Source organism: Saimiri boliviensis, chromosome 21, assembly GCF_048565385.1.
Source record: "Saimiri boliviensis isolate mSaiBol1 chromosome 21, mSaiBol1.pri, whole genome shotgun sequence".
Taxonomy (NCBI): Eukaryota; Metazoa; Chordata; class Mammalia; order Primates; family Cebidae; genus Saimiri; species Saimiri boliviensis.
In genome coordinates this window covers 32,899,058-32,921,497 of record NC_133469.1, presented here as the reverse complement: position 1 = coordinate 32,921,497, position 22,440 = coordinate 32,899,058, and the positions used below count along the sequence as shown (strand labels likewise).

At 53.4% G+C, this 22,440-nt stretch overlaps 1 protein-coding gene across 3 annotated transcripts; it reads right to left on the bottom strand.

The window, feature by feature from the left end:
- Positions 1-2,169: 2,169 nt before the first annotated feature.
- SLC35E4 (solute carrier family 35 member E4) lies at positions 2,170-18,764 on the bottom strand. Of its 3 annotated transcripts, XM_074390836.1 has the most exons (3): positions 17,408-18,764; positions 7,868-8,230; positions 5,920-6,078 (listed from the first exon to the last, which is right to left on the bottom strand). In XM_074390836.1, the coding sequence occupies exons 1-3, from the start codon at positions 18,024-18,026 to the stop codon at positions 6,008-6,010; spliced, it is 1,053 nt and encodes a 350-aa protein (XP_074246937.1). In that variant the 5' UTR covers positions 18,027-18,764; the 3' UTR covers positions 5,920-6,007. The 3 variants fall into 3 exon arrangements, with proteins under 3 accessions (XP_074246938.1, XP_074246937.1, XP_010347439.2); XM_074390837.1 differs by lacking the exon at positions 7,868-8,230 and having other exon boundaries at positions 2,170-5,981; positions 17,404-18,764; XM_010349137.3 differs by lacking the exon at positions 5,920-6,078 and having other exon boundaries at positions 6,934-8,230.
- Between the last annotated feature and the right edge of the window lie 3,676 nt (positions 18,765-22,440).

Here is a 22,440-nt window from a genome sequence, read left to right as displayed (position 1 = left end):
AATTAGCTGGGCATGGTGGCGCGTGCCTGTAATCCCAGCTACTCAGGAGGCTGACAGGAGAATTGCCTGAACCCAGGAGGCGGAGGTTGCGGTGAGCCGAGATTGCGCCATTGCACTCCAGCTTGGGTAACAAGAGCGAAACTCCGTCTCAAAAAATAAATAAATAAATAAATAAATAAATAAGACTTTGTGGTTTCTTGCTCTCTTGAATCACTCACTTACTGTGGGGGACACCAACAACCATGCGTTGAGGACACTCAAGGCGGCCTGTGGAGAAGCCCACATGGCAAGGAACTGAGTCTCTTGCCAACAGCCAGGTGAATGCCCCATTCTGAACGTAAATCTGAAACTGCCTTTGCAAAAGTGTGACTGAGACAGTGAAAGAGATCTAACTTAACCGACTCCATCTTGCTTCTAACCTCTAAACTGTCTTTGTTCATTCCTGGGCATAAGCTGAACTAATGTTCAGAGAAACTTAGTCTATAGATTAAAATGAAAATGATAACAGCCCTTTCCCAAAGCAGACCTCCTTCTTGCCTGGGGACTATATAGCCGTCGTAGGACTAACCTTAGCCACAAGATTAGAAATTATGGTTTAGGAGTCATGTAGATGGAGGCTGCAATATTCTGACCCTCCCTAAACTGCTCCTGAGATCAGTGCTTGCGATATTTTGCAGACTCTGAACTTGATGGATCAGCTGGTACCACCCAGATTGATAAACTGGCTCATCTGATCTTGTGGCCCCCACCCAGGAACTGACTGAGCACGAGAAAACAGCTTCAATTTCCTGTAATTTCATCCCTGGACTAGCAGCACTCCTGGCTCCCTGGCTTCCTCCAACTCACCAAGTTGTCCTTAAAAACTCCACTCCCTCGAGTGCATCTCAACATGGTATAAAATTTTAAATAAATAAATAAATAAATAAATCACTCCACTCCCTGAATGGTCGGGGAGAATGATTTCAGTAATAATAAAACTCTGGTCTCCTAAACAACAGGCTCCACGTGAATTACTCTTTCTCGATTGCAATTCCCCTGCCTTGATAAATCGGCTCTGTCTAGGCAGTGGGCAAGGTGAACCCATTGGGAGTCACAAATCCTCCAGCCCATCGGAGGCTGCAGTGAGCTGAGATCATGATGCCACTGCACTTCAGCCTGGCAACAGAGCGAGACTGTCTAAAAAACAAAAACAGGCCGAGTGCGGTGGCTCACACCTGTAATCCCAGCACTCTGGGAGGCCAAGGTGGGCGGATCACCTGAGGTCGGGAGTTCAAGACCAGCCTGACCAACATGGTGAAACCCCATCTTTAAAAAAGAAAGAAAGAAAGAAAGAAAAAGACAACTCCTCTAGCCCAACAAGTTTTCATATGACTGAAGCTCACGCCAACATCTTGACTACAACTTCATGAGAAACTCAGCCAGAGCCAACCACTAAGCCACTCCCAAATTCCTGACCCACTGAAACTGTGAGATACTACATATTTGTTGCTCTAAGCCAGGCATCCCCAAACTTTTTACACAGGGGGCCAGTTCACTGTCCCTCAGACCGTTGGAGGGCTGCCACATACTGTGCTCCTCTCACTGACCACCAATGAAAGAGGTGCCCCTTCCTGAAGTGCGGCGGGGGGCCGGATAAATGGCCTCAGGGGGGCGCATGTGGCCTGCGGGCCGGGCCGTAGTTTGGGGACGCTTGCTCTAAGCCATAACAACATTGTTATTCTTTTTTTTTTTTTTTTTTTTGGAGACAGAATCTTGCTCTCGCTCTTGTTGCCCAGGCTGGAGTGCAGTGGCATGATCTCGGCTCACTGCAACCTCCGCCTCCCGGATTCAAGCTATTCTCCTGCCTCAAGTAGCTGGGATTACAGGCATGCACTACCGCACCCAGCTCATTCTGTATTTTTAGTAGAGACGGGGTTTCTCCATGTTGGTCAGGCTGGTCGAACTCCCGACCTCAGGTGATCTGCCTGCCTTGGCCTCCCAAAGTGTAGGGATTACAGGCGTGAACCAACACACATGGCAATAAATTGTTATTCTATTTTTTTTTTCTTTTTTTTTTTTTTTTTTGAGACGGAATTTCACTCTTGTTTCCCAGGCTGGAGTGCAATGGCGCGATCTCGGCTCACTGCAACCTCCACCTCCTGGATTCAGGCAATTCTCCTGCATCAGCCTCCTGGTAGCTGGGATTACAGGCATGCGCCACCATGCCCAGCTAATTTTTTGTATTTTTAGTAGAGACGGGGTTTCACCATGTTGACCAGGATGGTCTCGATCTCTTGACCTCGTGATTCACCCGCCTCAGCCTCCCAAAGTGCTGGGATTACAGGCTTGAGCCACCTCGCCCGGCCTAGTCTATTTTTTTTAAGAGTCTCGTTATGTTGCCCAGGCTGGAGTGCAGTCCCTACAGCCCTGGGGACTGACTATTCAACAGGCTATTCAACAGGTGTGATCCCACTACTGATCAGCATGGGAGTTTTGACCTGCTCCATTTTCGACCTGGGCCAGTTCACCCCTCCTTAGGCAACCTGGTGGTCCCCCACTCCCAGGAGGTCACCATATCGATGCTGAACTTAGTGCGGATACCTGATCAGCATGGCGCACTACAGCCCAGAACTCCTGGGCTCAAGCGATGCTCCCACCTCAGCCTCCCGAGTAGTTGGGACTACAGGCACGCGCCACCACGCCCAGCTTGTTATTTTAAATCAATACAACTGATTCCACTCTGCCTCAGCGCTGTCCCCACTGTCGTGTGGTTACAACAGCAGGTCTTCCCTAGTCTCCCGCTTCCTGTCTCAAGCCCCTCCAATTTTTTCTCTACATAAGGTCCAGACTAAATTGAAGAAATGTTTATTTTGGCCAAGGGCAGTGGCTCACACCTGGAATTCCAGCACTTTGGGAGGCCAAGGTGGGTGGATCACTTGAGGTCAGGAGTTTAAGACCAGCCTGGACAACATAGTGAAACTTCATCTCTACAAAAAAAAAAAAAAAAAAAAGAAAGAAAGAAAAATACAAAAATTAGGTGAGGCGGTATCATAGGCCTGTAATCCAGCTACTCAGGAGGCTGAGGCAGAAAAATCGCTTGAACCCCAGAGGCCGAAGTTGCAGTGAGCCAAGATCGTGTCACTGCACTCTAGCCTGGGAAACAGAGCAAGACACTGTTTCAAGAAAAAAAAAGAAAAGAAATGTTTATTTAAGATCATGGCTCAAAACTTCTCATGGTCCTCCATTAAGTGGCCCTCAGCGAAGTATTTTGTGCTACTTCCAGAAAGTTATTTAGTGCAGTGGTGGAGGACCTGACATCCTTGAGCTGATTTGAGGGCAGAGTAGCATGAAGGAGCTACTCCTTCCAGGGGGCCAGGGCAAACCAGGATCATGAAGAGTCCTTGTTTGTCTTGAGCCCCTGGAATGACAATCTGAGAGCCACTAGGGAGGGTAGAAGAGGCACCAGGCAACTGGGCCTGAGACAGGCCTTTGTTTAGAAGTCCGCAATGGCAGGATGCCCAGCACAGACGCAGCTTCCCAGGCTTTCCCCGAAGCAGGACAAGGAGGCTGGAGACTCAGCATCCACGATGCTCTGCTGGGGCGGGGGGAGCATGCCTGGGGGACGCTCAGAGTGCGCTAGCAGGCTGGGGAGATAGCATCAGAATCCTTGAGGAGGAAGTGGAAGCATCTGTGATAAGACTGCGGTCTTCCCGGGCCTTTTTCCATTATAGCTCCGGAAGCTGGTGGGGGGTTAGGTTCCACTGCAGCCCCCACTCAATGCACAGAGGCACAGGTCGGGAGGACCTTGTGTAAGGTCACACAGCTCAGAGATGCTGAAGCCAGGCTTTGAGCACAAGTCTGACTCCAGAGCCCCTGTTTTTTGTTTTTTGGGGTTTTTGGTTGTTGTTTTTTTTTTTTGAGATGGAGTCTCATTCTGTCACCCAGGGTGGAGTGCAGTGGTGTGATCTCGGCTTGCAGAATCCTCTGCCTCTTGGGCTCAAGCAAGTAGCTGGGATTATAGCCCACCGCCATGCCCAGCTAATTTTTGTATCTTTAGTAAAGACAGAGTTTTACCATGTTGGCCAGGCTGGTCTTGAACTCCTGACCTCAAGTAATCCACCTGCCTCAGCCTCCCAGTGCTGGATTATGCACCTGGCCTGTTTTTTTTTTTTTTTTGAGTCTTGCTCTGTTGCCCAGGTTGAAGTGCAGTGGTCCAATCATAGCTCATGGCAGCCTCAAACTCCCAGGATCAAGCAATCCTCCTGCCTCAGCCTCCTGCTCAGCTTGGACTACAGGTGCTCCCATCATACTCTGCTGTCCCTGTTTTTGACTAATATTCTCTCCTGCCCATTCCATGCCATATGCTGTGCCAGTGCTTGGGAGAGAGCAGCGAGCCCTCCTGGAGCCCAGTCCAGCGGAGAAGAGAGACAAGAATCCGGCCCTGATGGTGGGATGTGATCTGGGCCCTGCCTGAAAAGTGGGGTGAGCTTCGGCTGGAGCTTCAAACTCAGCCTGGCATGGAGTGGGGTCTTGTGGGCCAGCAGAGCTTCCTAAGGGAGGTAACACCTATTTTCCTAAAAAGAAGCTTCCCAGCAGGGACTGGATGCAGAGAATTGAGGCTTAAGCAGGTGAAGAGACTTGCCTGAGGCAACAGAACTATTGAGAGGCAGAGCAAGGAGGGACAATGACCTTTCAAGGAGATCCTCCCTCCCCACTGTTATCTCGGTGATCTTCACTCCCAAGGACACCGTCACATCTAAGTAGGAGGGGCCAGGACTCAAACCTGAGCTTTTGTTTGTTTTGTTTTGTTCTTGAGAAGGAGTCTCTCGATCTATCCCCAGGCTGGAGTGCAATGGCAGGATCACGGCTCACTGAAACGTCTGCCTCCCAAGTTCAAAGAATCCTTTGAACTTGGGAGGCTGCTCCTTTTGAGCAGCTGGGATTGCAGGCACTTGCCACCATGCCTGGCTAATTTTTGTATTTGTAGTAGAGACAGGGTTTCGCCATGTTGGCCAGGCTGGTCTCAAACTCCTGACTTCCGGTGATCCGCCTGCCTCCACCTCCTAAAGTTCTGGGATTACAGGCGTGAGCCACTAGGTCCCACCAAACCCAAGCTTTTTGACTCCCAATCCAGTGCTCTCTGTGTCCACTGCTGGGTGGGGTGATAGGGATGGCTTTGGCTGTGACCTTGCGGGAATCACCTCAATGTCTGGTCCCGAATCTGTTGACAAATCAGCTCCAAGGTCATACATAACCCCAGTTACCTGTCCCCACAACCACCAGGGGCAGGCTTTGATCTGACGTGAGGCTCACTCATTAGCCAAGCATCCCACAAGGCCTAGAAGTGACAGTGGTGCAGGGAGGTCCCTGCTATGCCAGTGAGGGCCCGTTGGATGGGAAAAGGTCCTGAGTCACCAAGGAGGCTCTGACCACAGCCATCCATCCCTGCGTCCTGCCTGGCAAAGCCTGAGAGTAGAGGCCAGAGGTACCCAAGCTGCCCAGGGACTGGGCTGGGCCAGCGGTATCTCTGACTCACAGGGAGGGGGGGTGGCGGATGACTCAGTCCTGGCCCACTTCCCCTTCTGTAAGGCCAGCCTGGGCGGAGGCTGGGGCCAGGAAATCCCATGCCGGTCCTCCCAGGCCTTCCCTGTCCACCTCCCACCCTGCCGTGGGCTGGCCCTTCACTCAGCCCTGCCCAGCACGGACTGGCCCTGTGTGACGAATTCTGGTTACTGAATCTGAATGAGTCCTCCCTGAATTTCAGTCTCCCCAGACCTCAGCCCCAGCCTGGCCCGGCTCTTGGTCCTCACACAAACGAGAGACATTTGCACCTGTTTTCCGGAAAGGTTGAGTGACTACCCCATGACAAAAGCAGAGCCAGCTGGTGCCATCACCTCCTTCCTCACTCCTGGCCCTGCCCGGCGCTGCCGATCCGCATCCTCTCTGTAGGGATCATCAGTTTCAGTTTGCAGATCTGGAAGCTGAGGCCCAGCAAGGGGAGGCTCCCCGTCAGGTGGGTAGAGCAGCGTCAGGTCCCAGGTGTCCTCACTCCAGCCTGGGCCCTTATCATCTTTAACAAGTGGTCTCCAGGAGAGGTAGCTGGGTGGGGAGAGTTAAGTGTTACAGGAGCCAAGGAAAGGGTCAGATAGGTAAATAACGAAGCTGAGGTTGGCCAGTGGGTCAGGGAGCTCTGGGGGTTGGGACTCCTGTCTTAGGTTCCCTATGGGGGAGCCCCACCCCCCTGCACCCCCGCAAGCCTCCTGAGCACGGTCCCTTGTCAAGACCCCCAGCCTTCCTTGTTTCGTTTTTTTTTTTTTTTTTTTTCAAAGAGAGAGGGTCTTGCTCTGTCACCCAGGCTGGAGATCATAGTGCGCTGCAGCCTCCAACTCCTGGGCTCAAGCGATTGGAGTTCTCTTTTTAAAAAGAGTTGCATGTTTGGGTTTTTTTCCTTCAGGCAAGGGTTTAAGCCGTGAGAGGGGAGGAAGTTGTATAGGAACTGGGGACTGGACAGAGGCAACAGCAATGTGCACAGGCTTCAGTGAGTAGGTCTGGTATCACCAGGAACTGAAAGAAGCCGGTGAGGCTGGAAGGCAGAGTCCAGCAGAAGGGAGATGGGCTGGGTGAGGCTGCAGGTACCAGGGCCTGAGGGCCTTAGGGTCTGGCTTTGTCCCAGGAGCAGTGAGGAGCATCCGAATGTGCATGTTTTAGTAAGATCCCTCTGGGTGAAGGGGGCTGTGTGTAAGATGAGTAGAGGGGCCAGGGCAGAGCAAGGGAAAGGCCATTGCCACTGTCCAGAAGATGGGCAATGGTGGCTTGGCCAGTGGAGGGCTTTGAGGGAATGGGGCTGGGTTCAGGGTGGGGGCTAGACAGAACTCGATGGGCAAGGGAGGATGTCCTAGTTTCTGTGTGGGTCTCCCTATGTCCCCTCTATACCCCCAACAAATGACACAGGCATACAAGCAAAAATAGTGTATTTGAAGATAGATGACCCAAAATTGGGGGTCCCAGGGGTGAGGCCACAGCAGCTGCCTGGAGTTGGCACAGACTACCCCAACTCCCTAGAGGAGCCCAGCAGGATAGAAGACCCCCGCGCTGGGCCTCCTAGCTGCCCCCACCAGGAGGAAGGATTGTGTAACCACCAAGAATCATCATCATCGTCATCATAATACATTGAGGTCTTCAAAGTTTGCCCAGCAATTTTTGGCATCGTAGTTGATATTACTCATAATAATGACTCTGACAAGCACAAGGACTGTGCCAGGCTTGGACCCACCATCCAGTGGTGAGCAGAGTCTGTGGCAGGGGTGAGGCAGGCAGGGATAGGAGGCAGGTCTCCCTGGGAGTCCCCATCCCAGCCTCCAAGGCAGCCCTTCCAGAAGGTTCCCCTCCCTGCCATCACCCCCAGCAGAGGTCACTGCCTGTTCTCCACCTTTTTTGTTGTTTGTTTGAGACAGGGTTTTGCTCTGTCTTCCAGGCTGGAGTGCAGTGGCACATGATCTTGGCTGACTGCAGCCTCAATCTCCAGGGCTCAAGTGATCCTCCCACCTCAGTCTCCCACGTAGCTGGGACTATATAGGCACACACCACCATACCCAGCTAATTTTTGTATTTTTAGTAGAGACGAGGTTTCGCTATGTTGACCAGGCTGGTCTCGAACTCCTGGCCTCAGGTGATCCACCCACCTCGGCCTCTGGAAGTGCTGGGATTACAGGCATGAGCCACCATGCCCGGCCCTGTTCTCCACTCTTTCTATGGCCACAGCTGAGGTTGGATTCGGGCCAGGGCTGTCTCAGGTGGCTCCTGAGATCCCCCAAGTCTCAAAGACCCTTGCTGGGCTGGTCCCTCCGCCACAGCCCCCGACGGGCAGCCCAGGAGGCCACAAACTCACAGTTGTGGTAAAGGAACATTCCTGAAAAAGTGAGTGCGATGCCCACGTAGCTGAGGGCACTGAGGTGGCTGCCGAATAAGAGCCGGGACAGGATGAGGTTGCCCACCACGGTGAGGTTGCCAAGGACGTGGACTGTGAGGGCAGAGGTGAGGGCCAGCAGGGAGAAGCTGGCCAGGTTGTAGAGAACAGACAGGAGGCAGCTGAGCAAGATGCAGGCCCAGAGGCGAGAGTCACCAGCAGTGGGCGGCGGGGCCACGCCAGCCTCCAGCACCAGGGCTGCACCTGCCAGCAGGCAGAAGCTAGGCAGCGAGGTGGCATAAAGCAGGGTCACCGCGTCCAGTCTCTCCTCTTGCAGCAGGGCACCTGCAACAGGACAACAGCATGAGCACCTGGAGGGATACAACCCCTTCCAGCGACCCCAGTATGCTCCCCTTGACCGGTCCTCCAAGGCTACCTGGACCCCTCGGGCTAGTGGCTCCTCATCTGAAATGTGACAGTCAAGAGTTGCAGTCGGACCACCTGGGTTTGTGACCTGCATCCACCTGCTGACTCCCTGTGACCTGGGCTCACGAGAGGCACTTACCCTCTGTAAACCTGAGTTTCCTCACCCAGAGAGTTGAGTAATAATAAAACCTAATCATGGGGTTGTTGTAAACATTTTAAAAGATGACATACATAAAGCCCTTAAATGAGAAATGCTCAGTCAACATAAAAACTAAACTAAACTAAATAAGTCTGTTATCACCCACTTCGAACCACCTCCCATGGGCTGAAACAATGATCTGCTTGGGATATCTAAATGATCAATAACCACGAAAGCTAAGTGGCTCAAAAACCATTACTAAGGCCTGTAATCCCAGCACTTTGGGAGGGCAAATCACTTGATCCCAGGAGTTTGAGACCAGCCCGGGCAACATGGTAAAACCCCATCTCTACAGAGTACAAACATTAGCTGGGAGTGATGGCACGTGCCTGTAGTCCCAGCTACTCAGGAGGCTGAGGCAGGATCTCGAGCTCAGGAGAGGTGGAGGTTGCAGTAAGTGCATCACTGCACTCCAGCCTGGGCAACAGAGCAAGATCCTGTCTCAAAAAAAACAAAAACTTGGCCAGGTGCAGTGGCTTGTGCCTGCAATCCCAGCACTTTGAGAGGCTGAGGCAGGAGGTTCACTTGAGCTAGAAGAAGGCTACAGTGAGCTAGGATGACGCTACTGCACTCTGCCTCAGTGACCAGAGCAAGATCCTGTATCTAAAATAAAAATAAATATTCAGGAGCTGCCCTGGCCCTGAAGAAAAACGTCCTAGTTTCTTTCTTTTTTTTTTTTTGAGACAGAGTCTCGCTCTGTTGCCCAGGCTGGAGTGCAATGGTGCGATCTTGGCTCACTGCAACCTCTGCCTCCCGGGTTCACGTGATTCTCCTGCCTCAGCCTCCTAAGTAGCTGGGATCAAAGGCATGCACTACCACACCTGGCTATTTATTGTATTTTTCTTAGAGACGGGGTTTTGCCACGTTGGCCAGGCTGGTCTCGAACTCCTGACCTCAGGTGATCTGCCTGCCTCAGCCTCCCAAAGTGCTGGGATTATAGGCGTGAGCCAGCAGGCCTGGCCCAAGATCCTACATTCTTTTTTTTTTTGAGACAGAGTTTCGCTCTTGTTACCCAGGCTGGAGGGCAATGGCACGATCTTGGCTCACCACAACCTCCGCCTCCTGGGTTCAAGCAATTCTCCTGCCTCAGCCTCCCGAGTAGCTGGGACTACAGGCATGCGCCACCATGCCCAGCTGATTTTTGTATTTTTAGTAGAGATGGGGTTTCACCTTGTTGACCAGGATGGTCTCGATCTTTTGACCTCGCGATCCACCCGCTGCAGCCTCCCAAAGTGCTGGGATTACAGGCATGAGCCACCACACCCGGCCTGATCCTAGAGTCTTAACCTAGCTTCAAAGACTCTGCGTCAGCTGGCCCCAACCACCTTTCCTGGCCTCAGCCATTATTATTCCCACACTGCAGCTCCAGCTACCACGACAGGGGCAGGCCAGCAGAGGGTCCCAGCTCTGCCACTTACTAGCTACATGGGGGCCCTTGCATTAAAAAAAGAAGAGTTTATAAAAGAAAATAATAAATTGTTTGGATCAAAAGGCTGACCCATTCATTGCTTCATTCACTTATGACCACTGGAGTGACAAGGGAACAAAAGGTCATTGTTGGATCTTGGCTCCTACTCACTGTTTATAACTAATAATTAGCATTTTTTTTCTGCTAATACTGGGGCTTGTCAAGATGAATCCAGGACTAAGAGGAAAGTTTTTCACTTTGCAAAGGAAGGGGGAATCTTGCTGCTTTGCCTGTGTGTGTCTCTGTACCTGTGTGTACACCTGCCACCACCAGCCAATTCACAAAGGGGTGCCCAGGTGAAATGACATTATTATTATTATCTGAGACAGGGTCTGGCTCTGTTGCCCAGGCTGGACTGCAACCTCTGCCTTCCGAGCTCAAGCAGTCCTCCTGCCTCAGCCTCCCAAGTAGCTGGGACTACAGCCATGCACCATCACCCATGATAATTTTTTTTTTTTTTTGTAGAGATGGAGTTTTGTCATCTGGTTCACCCAAGCTCGTCTCAAACTCCTAGACTCAAGCAATCTGCTCACCTTGGCCACCCGAAGTGCTGCGATTACAGGTATGAGCCATTGCACCTGGCTAAAATGGCATTATTTGGATGAGGACAATGATGGCATGGGGCCTTCTCCAAGTTAGTGGAGAGAGATGAGCCCCTCCCAGGGCTCTGCGAGCCTCTATGCATTTTCTGACACACACTTTCCAAAAAGCCAGAGATGCTTACTCATAGGCTATGCTTAGAATAGGAAATCTTATTTCTCTCTCAATTTCATTCCGATGTTTTAGCTTTGTTCTCTAGGCAACAGTTCCTCTGGTTTAAACGTTTCTAGAAATGAGCAGATAATCGGAATGCCTCCTGCTCGTAGGCTCCAAAGTTAGCCCTGTTATGAGCTGCCTGTGGCTTACACGTTAAAGATCCCATCACAGGAAGGTGTTTGGGTTTTCAGGTGAACTTCACCTTTGGCAAATTTCACCTTCTACAAAGCAGCCAGGAAGGATGGTCCTAACCTTCCTACCCATCTTCTCACACCCATTGTACATCCCTCCCTGCAGCCCAAGGAAAGGGCAGCGATTCTCTGTCAGAGGTGACCGGCTTCTACCTGGGAGCCCCAAAATGTCAGCCTGTTTGTCCTGCCTTATTGCCACCTCTCTTTCTACCGTAGCATGCCCAGGGTTCTGCCACATGCAGACAACAGCTGACCCTTCTCTAAACCCTGTCTGCTGGCTATTGGCTTGTCCCCTCTGCTCCTCACGGGCTATGTGACCCTGTCTCCCTCTCTCCACGCCTTGGTCTCCTTGTGAGTAGTGTGGCAACATCCCCCTACATGTGAGGTGCCGAACACAGGGCCTGATGCCCAGTGCTAACGGCTCACCCCGGCAGCTGGCATGATCCCCACATCCTGGTCCTGCTGGCTGACACCTGTGCCCTGGCAGGGCCTGTTTCCCGTTCCCGGATCACCCTTTCCTCCTCCATCAATATAAAGAGCTGGGCATGGTATGGGCACCTAGGGAGGCCCTAACAAATGTTTGCTGTCATGGTTACATATTGTCATCATCACTGCATGCCTCTTCCTCCAGGCGGCCTTCTCAGGACTCCCCAGGAAGAAGCAGCTGCTCCCCAACACCTGTGACCATCTTGACCCAAGAACTTCTCTCTTGCCATTGCAAACTCTCTATCTGAGTACATCTCCCCCTTCGGCATGAGAGCTCAGAAGACAGATTTTACAATGCTGACCAGGCTGGTCTTGAACTCCTGACCTCAAGTGATCTGCCTGCCTTGGCCTCCCAAAGTTCTGGGATTACAGGTGAGAGCCACCGTGCCCAGCTTTCTTTTTACATACTTGCCCTCTGTTCCCACAAACTCTGCTCTTGGGAATGGAGCTGGCATCAGCCATGTACACTCAAGTCTGAATCTGGCCCTGGTTCCTCTCCTGGAGCCTCCTGCAGTAGAAACCTCCTTTTGTTCAAAGCCTATCTCAGGCGGGGTGTGGTGGCTCATGCCTGTAATCCGGCACTTTGGGATGCTGAGGTGGGAAAATCACTTGAGTCTAGGAGTTGGAGACGAGCCTAGGCAACATGATGAAACCCCACGTCTATGAAAAATACAAAAATTAGCTGGGTGTGAAGGTGTGCCTAAAGTCCCAGCTACTCAGGAGGCTGAGGTGGGAGGATTGCCTGAGACTGGGAAATCGAGGCTGCAGTGAGCCACTGCACTCCAGCCTGGGTGACAGAGCAAGACCCTCTCATAAACAAACAAGCAAAATAACCTCCCTCGGGCCCTCACTCTAGTCTGTTTCTCTCTTTCTCTGCAGGGCTCCTATCTCTGTGAGTGGGGCCTCCAGCCTCCTAAATTCCCTCATGAGCCATGCAGCCAAACCAGTCTATGAAACCGGCTTGCCGGTCAGAGCCATCAATAAATCCATCCATCTGGGCATGTTGGCTCATACCTGTAATTCCAGCACTTTGAGAGGCCCAGAGGGAAGCTCACGTGAGGCCAGAGGTTCAAGACCAGCCTGGACAACATAGTGAGCCCCTGTTTCTATAAAAAATAAAAATTAAAAATTAGCCAGGCTCGGGCCGGGCGCGGTGGCTCAAGCCTGTAATCCCAGCACTTTGGGAGGCCGAGGCGGGTGGATCACGAGGTCAAGAGATCGAGACCATCCTGGTCAACATGGTGAAACCCCGTCTCTACCAAAAATACTAAAAATCAGCTGGGCATGGTGGCGCGTGCCTGTAATCCCAGCTACTCAGGAGGCTGAGGCAGGAGAATTGCCTGAACCCAGGAGGCGGAGGTTGCGGTGAGCGGAGATCGCGCCATTGCACTCCAGCCTGGGTAACAAGAGTGAAGCTCCGTCTCAAAAAAAAAAAAAAAAAAAAAAAAAATTAGCCAGGCATGGTGGCATGAGCCTGTAGTCCCAGCTACTCAGGAGGCTGAGGCACAAGAATTGCTTGAACCCAGGAGGCAGAGATGGCAGTGAGCCAAGATTGCGCTGCTGCATTCCAGCCTGGGTGACAGAGAGAGACTGCCTCAAAAAAATAATAAATGGCGGGCATGGTGGTCAGCTGGAATCACACCTGTAATTTCAGCACTTTGGGAGGCCAAGGCGGGTGGATCACCAAGTCAGGAGTTTGAGACCAGCCTGATGAACATACAAAAATTAGCCAGGTGTTGTGGCACACACCTATAGTCCCAGCTACTCAGGAGGTTGAGGTGGGAGAATTGCTTGAACCCAGGAGGCAGAGGTTGTGGTGAGCTGAGATCTCACCACTGCACTCCAGCCTGGGCGACAGAGCAAGACTCTGTCTCAAAATAATAGTAATAATAATAAAATGTAAAACTTAAAATTTACAAAGTATGTACCCTCTGCCAGGCCCTGGGGCTAGGTGCCAGGAACAGAGTTGCCCCAAATCTGCCTGGGAAGCAGCAGACAGGTAACCACGTGGCGATCACACATGGCATTTGGAGCCATGATGGGGGGAGCAGAGGGTGCTGCAGGAACCCAGAGCAAGGACCCAATCTGCCCAGGGGTCAGGGAAGAAAGGAGGGAGCTGGCAGAAGTCAAGATACAGCCCGATGCCAGGCACATGCCACTCCATGCCCAAGTGCCTGAGGCCTGGCTGGCCATAGCCCCCTGCAGGCTGGGGCTGCCTGGGTCCCTATGTGAGGAGCACTGACTTTCTCAGCAGGGGCAGCATGGATTTCATAGCCCTGTGAACTGCATGGGAGGGCCCCACAGGGTCAGGTTTCCCAGTGCAGGCTCACGCCCAGAGCTCATGCCTGCGCTCAGCCTCCAGGTCTCATGTAACCTGAGGGCAAAAAATAGAACTGAGTTTTGACCCTGCCTTGGGACCAGGGAGGTTAGAGACAGGGCCTCTGTGTCCCGGCTCCGAATATGCCAGGGCAGGGCTGAACTCCGACTTCAATCTTCCCTGGCTGTGGGCTGCCATCAACCCCAGCCTAGCACTCTTGGAGTCCCCACTTCCTTCTCCCAGACCTGGGTCACAGGATCTCAGGGCAGGAAGTGACAGCAAGAGGCCCCTTGGATTCCATCAACTCCAACGCTCCTCCACTGACAGATGAGGAAACTGAGGCCCAGATAAGATCCTGATCTGCCCAAGGTTGCCCAGCAAATATGAGCAAAGGTATGGCTGGATCTTAGGCCTCCACAACCTAAGTGGGCGTCCTGGCCTCCCCCACGTCTCCTGGGACTGAGGCAGAGAGAGGGCAGAAGCTGTGACTCAGATGCTGCTCAGTAGGACAGGTGGGAAGGCAGCCTCCACCTTCAGCCAGAATGATCTAGCGGAGTCTGGGCCTGGAGTCTTGGCCCTATAGCTACCCTCTTTCATCAGAGCCAGCATCTGGAGTCACATAAACCAGGTTTCACATCCTTAGAGGCCCTGTGACCCTGTGCAAATAATAAATTTATTTATTTATTTGTTTTTTGAGACAAAGTCTAGCTCTGTCACCAGGCTGGAGTGCAGTGGCTCGGATCTCACCTCACTGCATACTCCGCCTCCCAGGTTCAAGCGATTCTCCTGCCTCAGCCTCCCAAGTAGCTGGGATTACAGGCATGCACTGCCACGCCCAGCTAATTTCTTAATTCTTAGTAGAGATGGGGTTTCACCATGTTGGCCAGGATGGTCTTGATCTCCTGACTTCATGATCCTCCCACCTCAGCCTTCTAAAGGGCTGGGATTACAGGCATGACCCACTGTGTCTGGCTGAACTCTTTTTTTGAGACTGAGTCTTGCTCTGTCACCCAGGCTGGATAGCAGTGGCTTGATCTCAGCTCACTGCAACCTCCGCCTCCCAGGTTCAAGCGATTCTTGTGCCTCAGCCTCTTCAGTAGCAGCTGGGATTACAGATGCATGCCACCATGCCTGGCTAATTTTTGTTTTGTTTGAGACAGAGTTTCACTCTTGTTGCCCAGGCTCATTGCAACCTTCGCCTCCTGGGTTCAAGCTATTCTCCTACCTCAGCCTCCTGAGTAGCCTGGATTACAGGCACCTGCCACCACACCCAGCTAATTTTTATATTTTTAGTAGAGACGGGGTTTCACCATGTTGGCCAGAATGGTCTCAAACTCCTGACCTCAGGTGATCCATCCACCCTGGCTCCCAAAGTGCTAGGATTACAGGCATGAGCCACCATGCCTGGCCCAGTTTTTGTATTTCTTTTTTTTCTTGGAGGTTAGAAGCAACAATTTTTGTATTTTTGATGCAGGGTTTCACCATATTGGCCAGGCTGGCCTGGAATTCCTGGCCTCAAGAGTCCTCCTGCCTCAGCCTCCCCAAAGTGCTAGGATTACAGACGTGAGCCACCATGCCCCATCTGTCAAACCATGAACTTCTCTGGGTCTCAGTTCCATCACCTGTAAAATGGGGATGAAGTTGGTGGTTCTCATGTCAATTCAAGGTCAACACCCAGCACTAAGCCTTTCACAATGTAGCTCCCAGTAAACATCAGCCCTCCGCAGACTTAGCCTGACCCCTGACCTTCCAAATCCCAGCTCAAGGCTTTACCCTCCTTTTCCCTCCCTGGCCCATGCTTTCTGGCCTTCCTTTGGGTCCAAAGACCTCCGCCACAGCACTTAGAAGTCTGGAGTCCCACTATCTGGGTTCAGATTTTGCCTCTGCAGCTCACTGGCCACATGGCTCAGGGCAAGCCTCTTCATCTGTCTATCAAATGGTAACAATACAGTGAGAAAAAGGGCTCAACAAAGCATGGAATCACTGGCTATCACTAAATATTGGCTTGTAATTCCAGAACTTCAGGAAGCTGAGGTGGGAGGATTGCTGAGGCTAGGAGTTCAAGACCCACCTGGGCGACATAGCAATACCTGGTGTCTATTAAAAAAAAAAAAATTAGGCCAGGCTCAGTGGCTCACGCCTGTAATCCCAGCACTTTGGGAGGCCAAGGAGGGTGGATCATGAGATCAAGAGATCAAGACCATCCCAGCCAGCATGGTGAAATCTATTAAAAATCCAAAAACTAGGCTGGGCGCGGTGGCTCACGCCTGCAATCCCAGCACTTTGGGAGGCCAAGGAGGGTGGATCATGAGATCAAGAGATCAAGACCATCCCAGCCAGCATGGTGAAATCTATTAAAAATCCAAAAACTAGGCTGGGCGCGGTGGCTCACGCCTGTAATCCCAGCACTTTGGGAGGCCAAGGAGGGTGGATCATGAGATCAAGAGATCAAGACCATCCCAGCCAGCATGGTGAAATCTATTAAAAATCCAAAAACTAGGCCGGGCGCGGTGGCTCATGCCTGTAATCCCAGCACTTTGGGAGGCCAAGGAGGGTGGATCATGAGATCAAGAGATCAAGACCATCCCAGCCAGCATGGTGAAATCTATTAAAAATCCAAAAACTAGGCCGGGCGCGGTGGCTCATGCCTGTAATCCCAGCACTTTGGGAGGCCAAGGAGGGTGGATCATGAGATCAAGAGATCAAGACCATCCCAGCCAGCATGGTGAAATCTATTAAAAATCCAAAAACTTGGCCGGGCGCGGTGGCTCAAGCCTGTAATCCCAGCACTTTGGGAGGCCGAGGCGGGTGGATCACGAGGTCAAGAGTTCGAGACCATCCTGGTCAACATGGTGAAACCCCGTCTCTACTGAAAATACAAAAATTAACTGGGCATGGTGGCGCGTGCCTGTAATCCCAGCTACTCAGGAGGCTGAGGCAGGAGAATTGCCTGAACCCAGGAGGCGGAGGTTGCGGTGAGCCGAGATCGCGCCATTGCACTCCAGCCTGGGTAACAAGAGCGAAACTCCGTCTCAAAAAAAAAAAAAAAAAAAAAAAAAAAAATCCAAAAACTAGCTGGGCGTGGAGGTACGTGCCTGTAGTCCCAGCTACTTGGGAAGCTGAGGTAGGAGAATTGCTTGAACCTGGGAGGCGGAGGTTACAAAGAGCCGAGATTATGTCACTACACTCTAGTCTGGCAACAGAGTGAGACTGTTTTCTCTGAGACAGAGAAAAAAAAATTACCTAAGACCAGCCTGGCCAACATGGTGAAACCCCAACTCTACTAAAAATACAAAAATTAACTTAGCATAGTGTTGCATACCAGTAGTCCCAGTTACTTAGGAGGCTGAGGCAGAAGAATCACTTGAACCTGGGTTGTGGCCGAGGCTGCAGTGAGGTGAGATATCACCACTGAACTCCAGCCTGGGCAACAGAGCCAGACCCTGTCTAAATAAATAAATAAACAAATAAACACGAGTTGGGCCTCCAGAGCCTGAGTTTGGGGCCTGAAACTCTGAGCTGTTGGCCCTCTCTTGGTCTCAGTTCTGCTTCCTCCACAGCCATGAACATCAGTTTCCTCATCTGTAAAATGGGACAACAGCCATATCCCTCACAGGGCCATCCAGGCCACACACCCACCCAGACCCCTACCTCCTCAGCTGGCCACCCAGGCACTTACTTTGCTGAACCGACTTGAGTCCTCGGAGGCAGGTGGCCGCGAGCAGGAAGCCACAGCCAGTGGGGGGTGCCCGGAACACTCCAGCCAGGCTGCAGGCGGCCCCCAGGCAGAGTGGGCCCATGGCGGCCAACTGAAGTGGGTGGTGGCGGCGGCCCAGCAGCAGTGATGACAGGGCCAGGGTGAACAGGGGCGTGGTGGTAGTGACCAGCTGCGCCAGGTCCAGGGGCACAGCGCTCAGGCCCACATTGCTGCAGGCCATGGAAATGCCGAAGGTGAGGCTGAGCAGTAGGACTCGGCAGCGAGTGCTGCCTGGCATAGGGCGCCGTGCCCCCCGGTGGCATGCCAGGGCCGCCACCAGCATGTGCAGCGCCGACAGCAGCAGGGGCCGCCCGAAGCCGTGGACGGTGAAGATCCACTTGTTGAGGCTTGACATGCTGGCTCCCGCCAGCAGCCACACCAGTGCTGCCATGAACACCCGGGCCCGGCCAGGCTGCCGGAGGGCCTGAGGGCTGCCAGGGGGCCACTCTGGGGGCCCAGCCGTCGGAGCACCATCAGCTGCTGCTGCTACTTCGGCTGAGGTCATCCTGCCGTCATGGTGCTCCAGCGGGCAGCGGCACATCTGCACCAGAGGAGCTGGGGCAGGAGGCAGGCTCCCCGGTGACCACCAGAGAGCTCCACTTGGGGCCAGGCTAGATCCTGGTTCCTCCAACCCCGTGCCCCGTCTCAGACAGGTGAGAGGACCGCTTGTGCCAGGCCTTTGCCAGCGACGTCTAGGAGCTAAGTAAGCTGTGTTTCCAGCTCAGACAGGGCAGAGCCAAGGTCGCAGCTACTAGGATGCCAGGGTCTCCGATGCTCAAGCGTGGGTTCCAGGCACCTCTGTCCCGTGCCAGGTGGTCTTCACTTTCCTCCCAGCCTAGTGCCCACGCTATACTCTTAGATGAAATCCTCGCTCTTCTTTTCTCTTTGGTCCTCAGGTCTTAAGGGTGCGCGCAGATCCAGACCCCAGGAACTCCTGCGTGCTCACGCCGTGACCAGGCCTGGCAGGGGCGATCCGGGCTCCGCGCCTGGTGGTGCCCAGCCCGGGGAGTCGCGGGCTCGCTGCCTCCCACCGTACCCGGGTGGTAAGCTGACACGACGTTCCGGTGCTCCGTCCGGTGCCTGGCGGCGAGCTAGGCGCGGTTCCAGCTGGGCCTGCGCTCCAAAACTCTGGCTCTCGGAGGCTCTGGCTGGGGCTCTCGCTGCGGCTGTGGCTCGAGCTACAGCTCCGGCCGCGACTCACGCCGGGCACCAGCTCAGGCCCGGCTCGGCGGGCGCGGCCGCGCGCTCTTGGCCCCGCCTCTGCCTCCGCCGCCGCCGCCCGCTCCCAGCCCGGAAAACTGGGCCGAGCCCCCCGCAAGGCCCCGCCCCCGTCCGGGCCCTCCCCTGGAGCCGGGAGGGAGGTCTCGCCCCGCCCCATGCCTCCCGCCCACAGCCCCTCCCCCATCGGCCTGGCATTCCCCCATCGGCCTGGCATTCCCCCTTCAGCCCTCCTCTGCCAGGGGCCTGCGCGTCTGCTCAGTAAAGTCCCCGCCAAGCTGGCGTGGCCAGCCTCTCCCTGCCACCAGGGAAGACCAGGTTTCTCCCCACCCAGCGCCAAGACAAGCCCCCCATGGAGATCAACGCGCATTGCTGGAGACACTGGGGTATCCCGCACGGCCGCCCAGGGTATCTTCAAGGAGCAGGGTAGTGAGGAGAGGCCCGCAGCCCCCATCACAGGACCAGTCTCACGCCCACCTGATCGCTGACCACAATTATCTCGTGGGACCTCAGCATCAAGCAGAGCTGGATCACGGGGTCCCTTAAGGCTCCTCCATCGCTCCTCCATAGCCCCAGCATCCTCCCCAGCCTCCCAGTACAGGGCGGGGCCCACTCGGAGGTCAGACAGGGCTACCCACAGCTGCGGAAGCAGGTACCGCTGGCCAGCATCCTTCCCGGGCCAGCAACCTCTGTCCCGTTCCCTGAGCACTCCGAGCTGACTCATGGCAAAACTCCCTGGGGTCCACCCTGCTCCCCAGCCCCGGCAAGACAGAGCCCTGGGCTGGGAGGCAGAGCAGCTGCCACTGAGTCCTTGCCCCTGTGTGGGTCTCGGTTTTTCCAACTGAACAGACAGGTGCTCTGTGAGCTCAGGGTTGGGTAAACAGTGTACCCCAGGGCAGAATAGATCCACCCAGATTCCAGGCCAGTCCAGGCTCTGGCCTTTCTGAGCTGGAGTCCAGGGGCAGGAGGACCAAGGCCCAGCCATGTGCCCAGTACCAGATGTGAGCCTCTTTCCTGTCCTCAGGCTTCCTTCTCTTAGCGCCTGCCCAAGGTGACCCACCTCACCCCTTGCCTGACGTCTAACTAGCAAATCCTTTATGACAGCCACCTGTCTGGAGACCCAAGACCTCAAAGGGGGACCGCTGAGCCCAGCTCGTGGCGCCCTCTGGTGGCCAGGCGCGGAATATGGCCCTCAACCCCCATCCCAATCACGGGACATGGGTTTTAAAGCCCCAGCCTCGCAGGAGGCCCGCTGAATCAGAGGCTGTGTCACGGGTGGGCCCGGGAATTTACATGGTCACATTTGCCTCTGTAAGTCTGACGCCTGCTGGAGCCCGCAAATCTCTGCTGAATAGCGTAAGCTACAGGGGAGGGGGTGCAGACAGGGAAATTTCCAGGCCAAGGACCAAAAAATGGGGGCATTTAGAGTTTCTCCGGAACGGGTTGTGGGAAGGAAACTAAGCCAGCCAAAGAGGGGAGCCCCTCTCCCATACCCCCTTGCCATTTCCTGAGGAGGAGAAATCTAGGACCCCTAAGAGTTATAATTTTCTTTGGGATTTTGACAGTTTTTTCTTTTTTTCTTTTTTTTTTTTTTTGAGTTTCACTCTTCTTGCCCAGGCTGGGGTACAATGACATGATCTTGGCTCACTGCAACCTCCACCTCCCAGGTTCAGGTGATTCTCCTACCTTAACCTCCCGAGTAGCTAGGATTACAGGTGTGCACCACCATGCCCTGCTAATTTTTGCATTTTTAGTAGAGATGGGGTTTTACCATGTTGGTCAGGCTGGTCTCAAACTCCTCACCTCAGGCGATCCACCCGCCCCAGCCTCCCAAGTTGCTAGGATTACTGGCATGAGCCACCACACCCAGCCTGGATTTTGTCAGTTTTCTTGTAAGTTTCCCTTAATAAAAAACAATAGCCTGGGTACAGTGGGTGCATGGCTGTAGTCACAGCACATTGGGAGGCTGAGGCATGAGGATCCCTTGGGCTCAGGAGTTGGAGACCAGCTTGGGCAACATGGCAAAAACCCGTGTCTACAGAAAATACAAAAATGAGCCAGGAGGCTGGGCGGGGTGGCTCCCACCTATAATCCCAGCACTTTGGGAGGCTGAGGTGGGCGGTACCTGGGATCACAGGTGTGTGCTACCACGCCTGGCTAATTTTTGAATTTTTACTAGAGACAGGGTTTCACCATGTTGGCCAGGCTGGTCTCCAACTCCTAACCTCAGGTGATCCACCCGCCTCAGCCTCCCAAAGTGCTGGGATTACAGGACCAGCAACAGTAATAATTATATTATATATACATATTTTTTGAGATAAGAGTCTCAGTCTGTCACCCAAGCTGGAATGCAGTGGCTCAATCTTGGCTCACTGCAACCTCCACCTCCCAGGTTCAAGCAATTCTTCTGTCTCAGCCTCCCATGTAGCTGGGACTACAGGTGCCCACCACCAGGCTGATCCTCTCATCTTAGCCTCCCAAGTTGCTATGATTACAGGTGGAAACCACTACCCCTGGCTACTTTAAGCCTCAGCATTTTTTTTCAAGATGGGAGTTTCACTCTTGTTGCCCAAGCTGGAGTGCAAGGGCGTGATCTCGGCACACTGCAACCTCTGCCTCCCAGATTCAAGCAATTCTGCCTCAGCCTCCTGAGTAGCTGGTATTACAGGCATGTCCCACCACACCCGCTAATTTTTTGTATTTTTAGTAGAAATAGGGGTTCACCATGTTAGCTAGGCTGGTCTCGAACTCCTGACCTCAGGTGACCCACCCACCTCGGCCTCCCAAAGTGCTGAGATTACAGGTGTCAGCCACCATGCCTGGCCCAAACCTTAGCTTTTAACCCGCCTTGACTAACAGCCAGCAGGGCTCTCAAGAGGACATACCCACGTGGAAAAATGGAGGGCTAGGGCACTCAGCTTCATGGAGAGTGGCAAGGGGCTCTTTTGCATTCCTTAGGGTCCACCCAAAAGCCCAGAGCAGTCTGTCCTCGCCCACAGGCTCCCCAAATCCCTGAAATCTGAATGTGCCCTTTGGAGGCCCAGGCTGCTGCTGTGGGAGACACTTTAGGGAATGGTGGAGGGTGGACGGTGGAGGCAGAGAATCTATTTCCCGAAACCGGGCTGCAAGGCTGTGGGATGGGCCTCTTCTCTTGTTTCTGCATGTGCCTAGACAGATCCTTTCACTCCTGGGGCCTCAGTTTCCCCACGCATGATCTATGATGAGATCATGTGCTATGTAAACCAAAACACCATCCCACAGCTGTTAGGAAACAGGCTTAGTGAGCAGAAGGGCCTTCTCTCTGGAGCCATTAGCCATCTAAATGCAGACCTGACAGAGACATGCTTCCTGGTCCCAGAAGGAGGGTCTGTTTTGTTGTTTTCTGAGACAGAGTTTTGTTCTTGTTCCCCAGGCTAGAGTGCAATGGCGCAATCTCGGCTCACTGTAACCTTCTCCCAGGTTCAAGTGATTCTCCTGCCTCAGCCTCCTGAGTAGCTGGGATTACAGGCACGCACCACCACACCTGGCTAATGTTTGTATTTTTAGTAGAGATGGGTTTTCTCCATGTTGGCCAGGCTGGTCTTGAACTCCTGACTTCAGGTGATTCTTGGCCTCCCGAAGTGTTGGGATTACAGACGTGAGCCATCGCACCCAGCCCAATATAAAAGAATGCTTTAAATTGCCTACTTCCCTCTTAACTGCTAAGACCTTTTTTTTTTTTTTTTTTTGAGATGGAG

Coding starts and splice junctions, on each gene's coding strand:
- SLC35E4 (XM_074390836.1), bottom strand. CDS start 18,026: ATGTGCCGCTGCCCGCTGGAGCACCATGACGGCAGGATGACCTCAGCC. Junction 8,231..17,407: donor ACTCAAGTCGGTTCAGCAAA/GTAAGTGCCTGG, acceptor GTCCTGTTGCAG/GTGCCCTGCTGCAAGAGGAG. Junction 6,079..7,867: donor AATGTTCCTTTACCACAACT/GTGAGTTTGTGG, acceptor CTCCCCACCCAG/CTACCTCTCCTGGAGACCAC.